We start from the raw sequence: 16903 nt of genomic DNA on the forward strand, positions 1-16903 counted from the left end.
TTAATGATAATTGTATAAGCCTTTCTAAAGTGACCACTATGTATAGATCAGCCCAATTGAAATTGCTTTGTTCGCTGATTTGTTAAGACAAGTTTGTTGATCAAGGGAAAGAATATTAAGAATGTTTAGTCCTTACATGTAAACCCTCAGCCTTAGAAGAAAATCATTAAGTTAAGACAAGTTGGCCAGTATGAGTGCATCAATGACGCCTTCACAATGCGCTTGGTCAGGCTTATGCAGGGAGGATTACACATAAGGCTCTCGGAGCAAGCTACTATTCTAGTACAAAGATACGGAGCTTGGTTCATCCAGTTCCCAAGGTTCTCCTACATCCAGATAGCTGGCTTCGATGGTGCCCCTCTCCGGCTTCCACGGTACCCAACCGACAAGATAGTTCTCATGGAGGTCGCAAGGCAATCACGTTCGGCCGGTAGCTTACTTAGAGACAGCAAGCAGGCTGGATTCGCATTCCCCATGATTATAGGCAACCAGGATGTCCATCTAAAGACCCCATCCCAAGTGGACGAATCCTTTGCAGAGCTGGCCTCCTATGGCCTACAGAAGCATTTTCCAAGGAAATGCTTTGATCACGACAATCTGGCAAAGAGAGCCTATGGCAGGCAGTACAGAGCAAAGGAATCGGTTGAAGATTATTGGAAAAACTGCTCTGATGACTATGAGGTCCGAAGGCGTGAATATTCAAGGTTGAGTGTGCAGCAAATGCGACTCTATGAATATCGCCGGGTCCCAGATCAACACGCAGATTCAGGAAATTGCCTGCAAGTCCGGGAATTTGAGGCAGTAAGGCATCTTTTGCAAGGCGTTGATTGGTCGCAAGACCCGATCACTGATTTTGAGGCAGTCACAGCCGCCCCAGGAAGATATACTGACCAATGGTTGCATCAGCAGATTGAGCGACTAATTCATGAAGGAGTCCAGTTTACTTACCACTTAATGGGTAACCTTGATTCTCAATCCTCCGGAGATGAGGGAACTTCTAGTGCACCTAAGGAAGAGATTGAAAAGCCTGAGAAAAGGAAGAAGGCTAAGGCCAGCAAAGGAACTCGGACATCCAAGAGAACAAGAAGGGAGAAGATTCCCATTAGGAGACCAGAGGTCACTTCATCGTCAAAGGACCCTAGTTCGTCCAACAATGTAGTAGAATGAGACTATATACCTGCTCCGTCTTCCCAGAGCGACATTGATGCATTTGGAGTTGATGACCCTCCCGCACCCGACATGCTAGACGTCCAGCTAAGAGCTATTGAATCAGCCGACTCAGGTAACCAAATTGAGGAAGAAGAAATTCCATCCATTCAGGGGATTGAAGTGCATGAACCCACCCAACAGAGCCGCCATGAATTGCTGCTCCATAATACTACCAAAGATGACTCTACCGTTGAAGGAGAGCAAAGAACAGAGGAGACCCGCGAGCTCAGAAAGACTGAAGAGCAACCATCATGCAAAGGCACCAGACAATTGTTCAGTGAAGTGGGAGAAAACTCTGCTGCGAGCAAAGAACTTGACACCTCCTCCACTCCTCCGGTAATGGAACAGCTGCAAATTTGTGATGAGTCGGCTGAAAACATCAAAGAACAGAGTGCAAATTTAACCATAGCATCAGCCGAGGCTGTACCTCAAGAATGGTTAATTGCCCGATCCCAAGGCATATTCTAGAATGAGCAAGGACGAGCAAAGGAACCGTACTCTTCACATTGCCACCCCGCCTACGGACAAGCCAGCAGATCAGATTACACTGGCAGATTATAGCATCACGACTATCCCCATCAGACGAGCCACTAAAGAACAAGAAAAGGAGGAATTCAAGCATTCAGTGCAGAACATACTCAAGCAACTTCAAGAAATAACAGTTGAGAAGGATATGTATCGAGCTCGTGTTGAGGAGGTTGAGGGATACATCAAACAACTCCTGAGACCATTACACAATGCTTCTGAATCCCACATTCCCCCGACAGCCTTGGCACAAAGAACCACGAGAGAATTTGAAGGAGTACGGGATACTACAAAGGCCGTCAAGGAATGGATTCGAAGTCTCAAGGAGAAGGGGGAGCTAATCATTAAGGATGTAAAGAAAATGGCCCACCACCGGGAAACCGTTTTGGTCAAATTGTACGAGATGAAGCAGGAATGCCTCATAATTCATGAAGTCGTTACTACAACTCTCCCTCTCATGACGGCTCTCTTCTAGACCCATCCGCAAATTCCTACATTGTCTGACATCTTGGACCCCCACGACGTCAACATTTTTAAAGAATGGTACTAGACTATCAGCATGAAGAATGACACAAAGGCCACCATTAACAAAGAGCAAGAGACATGCGAAGAAATTTGGAGAAACACAAGGGACCTTGGTGGAGTAATCCTCCGATCCATGGTTTTGGGTTGGCAAAATAGTCTGTCCGATCCCATAATCCATCCAGATTGGGAAGATAGATTAAAAATAGATAAGGTCGCCTACTCTACAGAGGACCTAGATTTTGCTAGTAAATTACACTTTGATATCTTGAGTTTTGAGGCTAATCGGTCGATTTGGCAGGACGGTTTGAAACACATAGATCATTATCGGGAGAGCATGCAGTATAAAATTCATCATCCTCCTATGCCTCAGTTCGGTTTGTCGTTCCAATTGTGCATCAGGTTCCAGAGGTATGTTCGCGAGGAACATGCAGCAGGTCGAGACCTTTGGCAAGAATATTTGCATGGAGAGGATCAATTCTCGGTAAAAGGATATGAAACTGGAAAAGAAAAAGTGCTTTCTTAAAAGTGTTTTTTCCTTTTAAATCTTGAAAAGTGCACTTTTTGGCCAAAGGGTCATGTTTGACTTCCAAATCAACTAAATGTAAAACTTTATGTGTATGCACCTTTTTGGATTATTTTGGATAAGTTTTAATTATCCTTTTTTGGGTAGTTATTGCTCCTTTTGGGGTAGTTGTTGATATTTACCCTCCATTTATGGGTATGGGTACTCTTTTGTAAGGATGAATCTGGGCCTCTTGTTTAGATTAGATCTTGGCCATCCATCCATTTTTGAAGCCTATAAAAGAGACTGATTTTCCCTCATTTTTGTAAGAAGTTCATGGATTGTTGCTGAAGCTCTGGCGAAATTTACAGGATTTAATGCAAAGTTAAAACTGTTTCAAGTTTCCCTGTGAGTGCATGGTCTCCTTCATCATTAATTTAGAATTTTCAGTTATGTTTCTTTCCTTTATATAGCATTTTCTAAGTAAACATCTAATAGAATCCTCGCTGTTCATACCATTAGGGAATGGCTGATTGTCCTTCCTTCTGCATGGTTAATCTAAACCCTTCATATGCTTAGTTCAGTTATTGAATGCTCACTGAATGAATGTTAAAGTTCTGTTGTTGCATTTAATAGCATGAAAACTCAGTTTTCCCTTGAAGATAGCACTAGATTGATGCAAGTATTGCGCTTAAATGGCTGGTAATGCTTAATCTAGTTATTTGGAGGTGTCTGTCTGTTTGTTGAATCTGCTATCTTAGTTAAACAATTTATATTTTATGTATCTCTCTCTCTCCCTATCTCTCCCTTTTCCACTTTTTTACCAACAGAATCCACAGTCCTGCTGAAAACAGTCTCAACCCAACTTAAACCATTCGATAAGCAAGACTATTAAAGTCCTAGGGAACTCATCCAGCAATTATTCATATCACCGTAAGTCCCCTTGTGTTTCCAGCAAAAACACATCAAACCACTGGGTAATCCCGCGGTCAAGACCTGACAAACGAAACCTTGACATTGCCCCTTGATCAAACGTGAGAAATAGCATTAGGGATTTGCTTATCTCAAAAGAGGATAGGATACTCAGCGAGTTCATTCTATTATGTGTTGGCCGTATGGAGTTTGCAACAATGCGACTTTAGACACGTCAACAGATAGGAATTTAACAAGGTTTTTACAACATTCGGAAATTTTGGATCCGTTGTTCGCAAAGAAAAAGAAAGCAAACACTAATACAAATAATCTTATCAGTACAAAGGGAATAATGGAAAATAATGTGAGTTTTGAAGTGAATTTTGACATTATTAGCACTCAAGAAGTTGTTATCAGTCATGATAACAAGTCTGATCTTGATGACAGCAGTCTTCCAGTTGAGCATAATGATGATTTGAAAGTCATGGCAAGTTCAGAAAGTGTTGTGGGAGTGACCTTGAGTTTTGGCACTCATGATACCAGTGTCAAGAATGAAGATTGCATGGAAATATTGACCCATAACAATTCTGATCTACATGACAGTAGTGATGAAGTTTTGCATCAGCGTGAGACAGCAGTGACTACACGTGCAAGATGCTTCTATTAAGTTGTCACATGAAGGTACTTGAGATTTGGGTACTAATGGTGCAATGTGGATTGTGGATTCATGTCATAGTAAGTCTGATTTTTCAGATCAGACCTTAGAAAACAAGCTACAAGGTTCATATATTGACATGAAATCCCAAGATCGTGAGTTGGATGGACATGCAGTTACTATGGAAAAAGAAGTATGCAAAGATATTGTCAAAACAGCAGCTTCTACAATGTCTTTTGAGCCATCCATTGAGGTACATAACAACAGTAGCTTAGTTGTTGATGTTTGCGTTGATGATTGCACACACGATGCTGCATACCATGAGGTGAGTGATGTGGATACAGCTTCATATCACAATGCAGATTTTGGGTCCAAACACTTGCATGGGAGTTATAAGTTTCAAAGTCCTCATCATTTGGTTGGGCAACTTAAGGTTAATGACAGCATGATTGCCACAGCTATAGAGCATTATGATGTTGCGCGTCAAATGTTGGCTACGTTAAGTTGGGGTACTCCTATGTCAGATAAGCACAATGATAGTGGCCTTCCCCTTGCAGAGTTCCATTCACTACAAGAAGCCATTGGGATAATGAAACAAAATTACTTGCAGATACTTGCTGATAGGGACTTTCTTCTCGAGTGGGATTGTATTTGCTACGATGCACTGAAGAGGAAGAAGAGGAGATTGATGAGCTCACTCATGAACTTGAGGTGACTACGGACTCATTGGAGAACACCCAATTGGCCCTTCAGCAGTCACAACCACGGTTAGAGGAACTTACCGTGGAGTTGAGTTTGGCACAGTCTTCACCAGCTACAGATACAGTACAGTTTTCTACAGTGGTAGTTGGTGATGATCTTATATTCGCGGGTTGTGGTGATGGATGTGTTGAGGATGTGACTATTTTGGTTGAGAGCAGCAAAAAACCATTGGTTGCACTAGCTTCTCCTGAGGATAGCTCCACGACAGGTGATGCCGGGCAGATTATTGATAACTCTTGTGACATAGTAGTTGATTCTCCCAAGAGTTGTGTGTTGGTACATGACACTACTCCATCATCTTCACAGGAGTTTCGCAAGGTATCATCTAGTTGGGAGTATGGCACTCATGTTTATTTGTTTCCCTAAACTGGAAGCAATCTGTTACTTCATCTCATGCAGGTGATGTTGATAGACAGCTTGTTGTGTTGCAGAGTCAAAGTGATCAGCTGCAGGTTTCAGAGGATAAGGTTGACTCCGCGTTATTTCATTTCTACCGCGTCGATACATTTGCTGAGTACCTACTTGAGAGTTCAGAGTTTCAAGAGGGTCCGTTTGGGGTCACTAGGGATACTCTCATTCATGGTTCATGCGCTATCAGACATTTTGTGGGAGTCATTCTAGGTACTCTAACGTTTCCTGATAGAGATTTTGCGGTTGGGATTGCAGAGCAAGTTGCCAGAGGCCTTACCCAATCAGTGATTTGGGATCAGAAATTGGAGTCGTCTCTTGATTCCAATATTGCTACTGATAAGCCATTGACAGAGGTTGGAGCCTTCTACCATAATTACATAGTGGGGACCGCTCATCATTTTTCTTTTGATCCACATTTGGAGGACTTGATAATGCATTAGTGTGGATTGGCTCTGGGATATACCATCCTTGGTGGGATGGGTATTCAACATCTTCAGTAGATGATATCAACAGCTGCAAGTTGGTGGGGGACCACTTGCAGAGTCAGCGCATCCATGGCAGTTTAGCAGAGGACGGAGATAGTGGTTATGATACAGACACCTTCAAGAGTTCTTATCTCCACAGTACGGATGGATGTGAGTCTTGGTTGCATTGGGATCCAGGTGGCGATAGGGTTAGCATTGCAGTTTGGGTGGGTCCTATTGGTTGGCTTCACCACTTTTGGTCTGGTGAAGTTGGGACTAGTGTTGAGCAACAGATTTTTTAGGATGTTCATTTTGGCAGGCTTTTATTCAGGATTTGGAATCTAGGTATATTTGGTTGGACACTCTTCAGTGTGTGGTGGGATCTTTCGTGTGCATCAGGGTTCCATCTAGGGTTCACTGGGGAGTATTGCAGTGTGTACATGGTGTGGATTACTTGAGGTTTCACTTTCGATCCTCATGTACATGATCTATTTCAAATGCACAGTTCAGTAGCGCATGTGCTACACAGCTTGTATGATAGCTTGCTTTGCGTAGAAATTGGAAGCAAATGCTCTCAGTCATTTGAGTTCCTTCCTTTTAAGGCTCATCCTCCTGTGACACCTGAAGGCGAGATTACTTTGGTTCGGCAAGTTTCGTCAATTGTTCTTGTGTTGGTGTTACAAGAGTTGTTTGGTGATATCTTGGACATTACACGAATATTCCCTTGGGATCCAGGTGGGGGAGAGTTTTCTTTGCAACTAAGATTGCTTGGGGACAAGCAATTTCAAGGAGGGCGGATTGTAATGTCTCCATTTTAGCCTGTTGTTGTTTTTGGATGGTTTAGCCTATTCTTGGCCCTCGCAGGCTAAGGTGGTTAAAGGGACTCAGTTATCTGAGCAGAAGGCTTATTTCCTTCCAGAGTTCAAGTTTGGCCTTCGTTTGACTCGATTCTACACACTATTTATAGTAAGTCAGCTGATGATTGAGAGGGACCCTTACTATTTTTAGTAAGGCAAATGGATGCACAGACGATGCAATGGTTGATTCCCTGGTTCAAACGGGATCAAGAAATAATGAGTATTTATGGAGTTATGTTATATTAGTTATTAATAAAGTAATATTTTATTATTAATTAATCATTAAACGCATATTATAAAGTTATTAAAGTCACTTTATGTGCAATGGGGCCATGACCTTGAATTAAGTGACTTAGCATGCAATTAATCATTTTTAATATTTAAGGCCTAATTTATTGATGCATTTGATAAAGTCAAAAGATAAATATAAAATATCATTTTAAATGATGTTAATGTGCATCTAATAATTCAAGTCTTGGGCACCCACTTATGAGGATATTAAATAAAGTTATTATGCAAACCCTAAAATGGATTTGAAAGTGGATTTAAATGCTATTAAGGAGATTAAGGTTATAAAATTACTCATAAAGCAAATGCTTTTTCATTCTTGAAGAATATAAAACTTGTGCTTTCTCATATGAGAGTTGTGTGCAGAATTACACAAGGGTTTCAGTCATTTCCAGCATTGGAGAACGAAAACTCTTCGATGTTTATGCAATTCTGAGGCTGTGCAATACCAGCTGATATTATTGCTTGTGGAGGACTTCATCCAGAAGTTCTAATTGTGCTCAAAAGAAAAGGAATTTCATCTAGGTTTTGAAGATTATTGAAGCATAATTAGTTTCTGACCTGTAGCTCCATCTTTGGCAGCCATTATCAATCAGATTTCAAGCTCTAACTGCTGCTTCAGTAACACGTGAAATGTAAACGCTACAGTGTTTGAGCAGATTTGTGAAAGATAATCAATGGGTTTATTGCTGCTATAATTTCCAGGGTTCGTGTCATCATCAGCAGATCATTCCAGCAACTTGTGACACATTCTTTACATTAAATTCTCATGTTATTTGCTTGTAATCAGACTGTAGTAAATTGCAGGCATTAGACATGGCATAATCTTGTTATGTTAAGGATTGGTAGTCGGAAAATCAATCATTGTAATTTTCTTGTAGAGCATAATAATCAGAGTTTTGTAATCACTCCATTTTATAACAGCATTGAATAAGAGGATTGTAGTTGAGTTTGCATGCCAACTGTTTGTATTAATGTCTATCTGTTGTAGGTGCACATTTTTCATGAGTAGGTCATATATATGCATCTGAAAATACAAAAGAGGAATTACATTTGCATCTTAGCTTTGACTAGACATCTTAGTGATCATTTACAACCATCCAAAACATATTTGGTACCAATCAAAACAAAACAATCAAACTGTAACACCGAACCAGTAAGCATACAGGTTGCAAGCAAAGTGTTTGTCAAATCGTCTACGGCAAAAAATCAGGGTTTTACATCAGATTCCGGCAAGGCATCTTACAATAATCCTACCTGGGAGCCAGGCATGGGACTCAGTAGATTTCCAGTATTTTGTTTTTGGTATTTATTGTAGGAGCAAATAAAAGTATTTGGAGCTATCTTCAACAGTTGGAAACTCATAGATTGTGTTCTTCTGATGTTCTTCAATAAAACCCTTTCCAGACCAAGCGTTGGACAGGACTCCTAGTATGCAAATTGTTGTCCTAGTGAATTAGATTTCTTGAATCTGAAAATCATTAGATTACTGTTCCAAAATCAGAATTCTGAAATTAGTTATCAGTCAATTATATTTCTGCATTTTGAATTCAAAAGTGTTGGTTCATTGGCATTTGTTCATGATAAAACCAGAGTTTCGTGACTCGACATGACTCGCCAAAACTCGGCAAATCACGGGCCGATTCACCCTCGGCGAGTCCTAGGTGGCTCGGACCCGAACTCAGTGAGTTTTGGCCGAGTCATGGCGAGTCACATGACTCGGCTCAGACCCGGCGAGTCCCGATGCCAAGACTCGGCCAGTGTAAATTACCGAAAAAGTAAAATTCAAACATGTTAAACAATGGTTTTACTTGCTTTTTTTTTCATTTATATTTGATTCTAAGTAGTAAAAAGCATCTCATTTCATTCTATTGAAAAAATAGGAGGAGAAAAGTGAGTTGTGAGGAAAAAGAAGAGAGCATAGTAGGGCAACCAGCAAGGAGGAGGAGTAGAATTTCTTCAACAAATCACATTGGGGCAGTGTAATACTTGCATTTGGTGCATCAAAAGCTTGTTAGAGAGGATTAGAAAGAGGTTGCATTTCATTTCAACCTTCTTATAAGAGGTAAGATTTATTTTTTGGGGTTTCTTTGGTGTTTAATAAGCAAAATTTACATTTTTTTTTTAAACATTTGTAATAAGTATTCATTTCTTTCAAATAAATCAGCGAACCGTACCATGTAGATTGCTTTTTTGTTTTCTCAAAACTTAAAGAAATCAGCAAACCCTACAATGTACATTTTTTTTTGTTTAAAAATGTACATTGTAGAGTTTGTTGATTTCTTTATGTTTTGAAATGAAAAAAACAATCTACATGGTAGGTGTGCTAATTTCTTTGAAAAAAATGAATACAAATTCTATCACATTGATTTTTGTATCAAAATCAAAACATTGCTATTATATTTTTTTTTGTATTAATTTATAATTTAACAATGGACAATATTCATTTTTTTGTAATTGTGTCTTATTCCAGCAACCTTCAACTTTCGAAAACAATGTCTAGTTCCAATCTTCCTCATAGAACAATCCCAGGTAGAAAAGATCCATCTCGGAAATATATAGAACCTTTTCTCGGGCAAAAAAGAGGAGAGGCAAAATGTATATTTTGCAAAACAATCTTTCATGGAGGCATAAATATAGATTGAAATACCACCTTGCCAGCATACATGGCCATGATGCAGAGCCTTGCACACTAGCACAACCTGAGGCTATTCGTGAGTGCCAAGTGCTATTAGACACATTTGAGACTCGAAAAGAAATAAAGAAGAGGCAAAGGGAGGAGTTGGCTCAGACTAGCATTGGTTGTGTTGGAGAGGCCTCTTCCATGCCTCCATATTGTCCTAGTGGGAGTGCTAGTGCTTTTGTTGCCGGTAGTGCCAGTACTAGTGGGAGTATCAGTGCAACTCCAACCATTGGTCGTAGAATTCGTAAATCTAGGATGGATTCATATTTTGAACCATGCATTACTCCTGGTGCCCAACCTTCACTTGAGAACATGGCTTGGAACAAAGAGGTACACAATAAGGCTAAAGGTGCAATTGGAAGATTTTGGTTTTATTGCAATATTCCATTCTTCGCAACTAGGTAATTCCTTTTAGTTTTTATTTGATTGTTTTAAGTTTTTAAGTTGTTAATATTTTTAGTTTGTTTTGTCTAATATTTATAATTTTATACTTATCTTATTTAATTTATTTGTGATAGGTCTCCTTATTGGCATAGCATGGTTGATGCAATCGCTATTTGTGGGGCGGGTTTCAAAGCCCCTTCTAATTCCGAGTTAAGTGGCCCAATTTTGATAGAATCGGTGGCTGATGTAAAGCCACATTAGAGGATTAGCGAGAGATATGGAAGAAGGGTTGCACCATCATGACCGATGGTTGGACTGATAGGAGAAATCAGACGCTCCTAAATTTTCTTGTTTCTTCTGCAGGTGATTAAATAACTTGAATTTTATTTAATGATTCGTATTTTATTTTTGAGTTGAGATTTATTGAATGATCATTCATCACTGTTTTCGCTTTGTTTTCAAATTTCAAGTGGCACCATGTTCATGAAGTCCATTGATGCTTCCAGACATTCTAAAAATGCCACTTACCTATGTGAGGTTATAGAGGAGGTCATATATGAAGTGGGTGAGGAGAATGTAGTACAAGTGGTGACCGATAATGCAACAAATTATGTTGTTGCAGGTAAACTTTTGATGGAGAGGCACCCATCTATATTTTGGTCTCCATGTGCCACCCATTGCATTGACCTCATGTTGGAGGGCATTGGTAAGATTGCATGGATCAGGACATGTGTAGAGAGGGCAAAAAATATTTGCAAATTTGTATACAATCGTGCATGGGTCAATAACTTAATGAGGCAATACACGGGGCATAAGGAGTTGGCTCGTCCTGGAATCACTAGATTTGCCACTAACTTCATCACACTGCAATCCTTGATTCGGAGTAAGGCAGCTTTGAGACATATGTTTGTTGGTGAGGAGTGGACTTCCTCATCCTATGCTACGAGTGTTGCAGGAGTTGATGTCGCAGATTACATTTTTGATGAGCCAGGCTTTTGAACCCCTTGTGCTAAGATTGTGAAGGCAAAAATTTTAAGCATTCTAGCTTATGTTTTAAGTTTTCACTTATTTTTATTCATATTTTTCTTTTATTTGCCTATTTTCATTCACAATTTCACACTTACATTAATTGATATTACATATTGTTTCAAAATATTTGCAATCCATTGAGCCCTTGGTAGTTCTCCTACGTGCTGCTGACGGGGAGAAGCTCGCAATGGGCTACATATACAAGGGCATGGATAGGGCCAAGGAGGGCATCAGACCTACCTATGAAGGGGATGAGAGTAAGTATCATCCCATTTGGGATATCATTGACAGGAGATGGCAGACCCAGCTTCACAGGCCCCTTCATGCAACTGCTTATTACCTCAATTCGGCATTCCATTTCCGCCCTGATTTCAAGGCGGATGAGGAGGTTCTTAGTGGGCTCTACTCAGTGATAGAGCGAATGTCGCCTGGTCATAGCAATAGTCTAATCCAAGAGCTAGAGGCTTTTTCTAATGCAGAAGGGGAGGTCTTCTCTCGTCAGCTTTGCAAAGAAAATTGGACAAAAATGCAGCCAGGTAAACTGTATATTTTAAGAAATTAAGAGCATAATTTTAATTATATGTTATTCAATTTGTTATTAATTATTAAATAAGGCTGATTTTTTTTTCCTTTTTCTCATCTCAGATAGTGGTGGCAGATGTTTGGTCCTAAAACACCAAATCTTCAACAGGTAGCCATGCGTATTTTGAGCCAGCCATGCAGTGCTTCCGGTTGTGAGCGCAATTGGAGTATGTTTGAGCACATACACTCCAAGAGGCGCAATAGACTGTCTATGGAGAGGTTGAATGATCTAGTCTTTGTTCATTACAACCTCCGTCTTAGACACAAACAGGTTATGGACCATGACAGCACCCCGATCATGCTAGAGGAGGTTGATCCAGAATCAGAGTGGATCAGTGAGGCTACATATCCTATCTTTGGTGATGAGGACTTAGATTGGATCGACCAGGTAGATAGAGAGGCTGAGGTTGTAGCCATGGCAGAGGAGGAGGTTAGAGCGCGAGGAGAGCCAAAGCCAAAGCTAGAGCCAGACACAGTTGATGTTGGTGAGGGTAGAATGGAGTCACGGGCAGAGAATATGGCTGCTGACGCATCCAGGACCTACCTTAGGGTTAGACGCCTTCGTAGGAAGGACCCAGGCTCCTCTGAGCCATAGACATCTAGTTGTTTTACTTTTGATATATGTGTAGAACTGGAACATTTGAATTTTGATGTCATGGATTTCATATTCCATGAGTTTTGTAATATTTTTACATTTGACACTATTTATATATCTATGGTTATTGGTTGCTATTTCCTTCAGCTACAATTTGCATTTATACTAATCATAATGTGATCGATGTATACTTGATACTTGTGTATGTGATCAAATTAACTTCTATTTGATGATGTTATTGTGTATTTAAGGTTTGTTTAATAAAGGGTGCATGAAACAAGTTTTAAATCCTTAAAAAATCGCTAAATTTCTTGGGTTTTTCACTTTGCCGAGTCCTGGCCGATCCGAGTCCCAAGTCAAGTCACCCTTGTCGAGTCCAGGTCCCGTTTCTATGGATAAAACCCTATACAATCTATTGGTAACAAACCCAAGCAAAAAAACCTCAAAAAACGGCCTTAAAACCTTCAAACAGCAGCATAAGAATCAGAAAAATTCAATATACCCTGCCTCGGGATCTTTCGCTTTGTTAACCGCTATAAATGATATTCTTCAGTTATCCCTCACACCAAAATAGAAAAAGCATCCAAAGCAACAAAATCCCATGCCAAGTAATATAATACAGAAAGATATTAATTTTATACAAAGCTCAAATCCATTGATTATTATATTTTCTCATAACCAACAAAATAAAATATTCTTGATTAAAACAAACAATTGTTTCTTTGGTGTCCCAAACATTTATCAAATCTTTATTCTATAAATCCAACCCTTTGTCCAGAATTTTCTAATTAACAAATTTTAATTCCTAAAATGCCTTCTTTTTTTTTTTTTCTGAAATACCTTTATTTTGAAGAGCTGTTCAATATTTATGAAATTTGTCTTCAAAGAAGATTTAATGAATTTTGCTGTTGAAGCTCAAGTGTGAACCCTAAATTGAACCCACTCAATAGATGGGATTGGGTTTTTGTCCAATCCTTCCAAACCCAAAAATTTCCATCCTACGGCTTGGTAAAGCCATAAGCTGTCAAGAAAATTAGCAAACCAAGCATACTGAAAAGAGTCCCATTCTGCCTTTTAATAACTCTCTCAAGAAGCTTTTGGAAAAAATTTCAAATTCCCCTCTTTTTTAATTTAAAATTTTAGCCAAAGGGAAATAATAAAGTGACCCTCTTTTAATTCTTCTTTGACACAAAATAAGCCACTTTAATGACCTCATCAAATAATTAAAATAAGTCGTCATTAAATTTATTTATTTTCTGACAACTTAAATTTTAATGATTTAATTAAATTCTAAGGTCCAAATAAAGAGGACATTACAAAGAATCGACAATATAATATAATAAATAACATAGTTCAATATCATTGTAATGAATCATTATGTGATCATTTTCTTTGATGTTCGATTAGTTATGTGTGGATAGTTGCTCAACAGTGCTGTAGCGAATCAGCCCTGAACCTTTATCAAGTTCCCATTTAATTTTGATCTTGATGATCAGGTTTTGTTGGCAGAATATTGGTCTTGATGATCTAGCGTTGGAGGCAGACCAGTGATAGAAATCATCTGGTGTATCCCTAATGCACACCTTGTGATCACCCATTCTACTACATATTATCCACAATGAATATTAATAAAGTTTCATTCCAAATACCTCCATATTTGTTCTTTGATATGTATGTGATCATATGATGTGATGGACAGGCATTAAGACTTATAGTGAGTTTCATCTAAATCCCAAACTGGCAATGAAAAATCTAATGTGTACCCATGGTTCTATATAATTCGAAAGAATCAAAGACCGTAACAAAAAAAGTGCACTAGGAAAGTTCTTCAACAAATTGATAGATTCAGATCCATGGTAACTCATTTTAGTTGTTAAAGATGACAAGTAACAACGAGTTTACCACCTAGTTAGATGGACAAGTTAATTATATAAGCAATGTCTATGACAAATTTCACAATGAAATTCTAATTTAAAGATGATTATTCTTTTCAAATAATGAAAACTTACCCTTTATAACCATATCCATGGGTAAATATCCTCCAGACATTTCAATGATTTTAGATGGTGCACTCCTTCCTATGTCAGTTTCTACAAACTGCAAATTCAAAAACAATAATATAATCATTCAACTTGTTATTTCACAAGTAAATTTGAGAAATTACGAAAATTCTAGCCACTAAAAGTTTCTGTGACAATGCAACCCAACCAAAATGGAATCCCGTTGCCACACAAATCACAAATGATACTGGTTGAATTTATAAAAACAGTAAACATGAAAGAATTTCATGATGACAACCTTTCATAATCATTCAGAATATCACCTATATTGCAAATTATTTTAATTTTTACAATCTCTTTAAGACTCTGAATATTAATTCTAGCAATAAATTAAAGGCTGAAAGCGTAAGAACTCCAGCTCATTACCAGTAAAAAGAAGCACATAGTTAAGGAACCTTGGCATAAATATTTGGATATTTATGATGATGCAGACAGCGAGCACAAAATAGTACTGTAGTACAACATTTGTCCACAATCATACAACAAGAAAAAGAATGAAAATCACAAACAGCAGGTTGTAAATCCAGGAAGATTAAATTTTTGGTCCCACCAGGTTGTAAGTGCAGGAAGATTACATTTTTGGTCCCACCAGGTTGTAAGACTGGGCAGATTACATTTTTGGTCATTTCTTTCTTTGGTACTTTATGCAAGTCATCACACAATATGATAATGATAACCATATGCTCTAGCCGTGTCACCATCATCTCATGCTTTCTTTACTCACCATTAATGTGTGTCATCACTCAATACGGTAATCTTAGCCTTACACTTTTCTTGAACAAGGCCATAACCTATGGATCATGCTTACGCAAGTCATAAAATGCAACAAGAACGAGGAAGAATGCATGATCTTCGTTTCATAATTTTGTAGCATCCATTTTAGAAAAAAATAAAAAATCCCTGTCTAGGTAATATTTATCACATTTCCTATATTGCTAAAAATTGGGTTATCTCAATCCAACAAGTTTCATCATCACTTTACCTCTTGGTTTATTATATCAATTATATTACCCAAACTATGCTTTTGTGCACATTTATTGATCTATGCACAAGGAGACTAACTAAATACCACTATATTGTAATGGCAGTCTAATCATCTAGCTAGCGTAGCATCCTGTGTGCAGAACTCTTCCCCTTGAGGCCTGCTTACAACACCGAAGTCCAAACAATGACAAACTCTAAATACAATGCATGTCCCAAGACAGCTTGAATTCGAATAATTCATGCCTTTTTTAGGATCTTCCCAAATGATTTCGCTCCAATTGGCTCACCTCAAGTTGAGGCCACCTCAATTGGCAACCCAAATCAAAGCCACTATGATTGCTCTTCCTAGTATTGCAGAAAACTAGTTTTCTATCTCCAACCCAATGCTATCCAATCAGGACTGCTTGAATTGGTGTTATAGTGATTCTCTGTCCCCATTTATGCTACCCCTGTCAACTTTAAACTACTACTCCAATTGACTCTAAAATAGCATGGATGACGCACAATTCTACATGCCAAGGGATAAATTGTCATTTACAAACTCAGTGTACCAAGAAGTCAATGTGATTCACCCAAAAAATTAGCACTCTTATAATTAGCAACTCTCCTGAACCTTTCATTCAATTACCATTCACCCATGATTGTCACTACCCAAGACGTCACCTCACGTTATGTACTTCAAGAAACCAAATTGATACACCAAGAAAGAAGATGAACCATCTACCATTATGGAAACTAATCAGTTTGTAACAGATCTTGATTACAACTCAACATATTTAGGAAAGTTGTTTATGGATTTTCCTGCAATACAGGATATCAAAATCCTATATATATGTAATGTCTATTGGATAATGAAGAGTAAGAAGCACGTATTATTTTTCTTTTGATTATTTGGCTTCTCTTCTCTATCCATATTTCTTATATGGTATCAGAGCCTTCGAGAAATACTGTGCGACTTTTCCCCTCGCGCCCACTGTGAAGCTGGATAAGAATTTAATTTGTCATAGCATTTCTTGAGAGACGAGGGGGTTGTTGCCTTGCATTGCTTCTGCGCAGGCCATGAGCATGTGTATGAGCTTTATCCATAAATTGCATTCTTCCACCATCGGATTCGAACCCGCGATCTGTTGTTGCTGAATAAGAGGCAGTTGTACTGTTCTGAGTACAAGATGGTTGGTGTCACATGTTTTTGTTTTTTGTTGATCTTACACTGACTCTACTATATCTTTGTCTATTCTAGATTGGCATTGGCTTTTCTTAGAAAGTCAAATTGGTAGCTTGAAGATTTGTCTGTTGGTAGTTTTTTCACATAGCTGCGACCATTCATTTGTTGGTCTGGATAGAATCATTATCATTGTGATATATTTTTTATTTAATGGTTAGCATTTCATCTGTTTGAGCCTTGTCCAGAAGTTTCATTTATTATCATCTAGCGATATTGGCATGGTCGTGTGACTCTCAAATCGAGTCTCTATT

The 16903-nt window shown here is 38.6% G+C and overlaps 1 protein-coding gene across 2 annotated transcripts in view; it reads right to left on the reverse strand.

Annotated features, from left to right (window-relative positions):
• LOC131034248 (uncharacterized) overlaps positions 1–16903 on the reverse strand; it is a 310534-nt gene that overhangs the window by 174143 nt on the left and 119488 nt on the right. For both annotated transcript variants that reach the window (XM_057965668.2, XM_059218164.1), the window contains one exon: positions 14393–14480. In XM_057965668.2, the coding sequence (XP_057821651.1) occupies positions 14393–14480 (88 nt within the window). The remainder of the gene's footprint in view (positions 1–14392; positions 14481–16903) is intronic.

Source organism: Cryptomeria japonica, chromosome 3 (genome assembly GCF_030272615.1).
Source record: "Cryptomeria japonica chromosome 3, Sugi_1.0, whole genome shotgun sequence".
Lineage (NCBI taxonomy): Eukaryota > Viridiplantae > Streptophyta > Pinopsida > Cupressales > Cupressaceae > Cryptomeria > Cryptomeria japonica.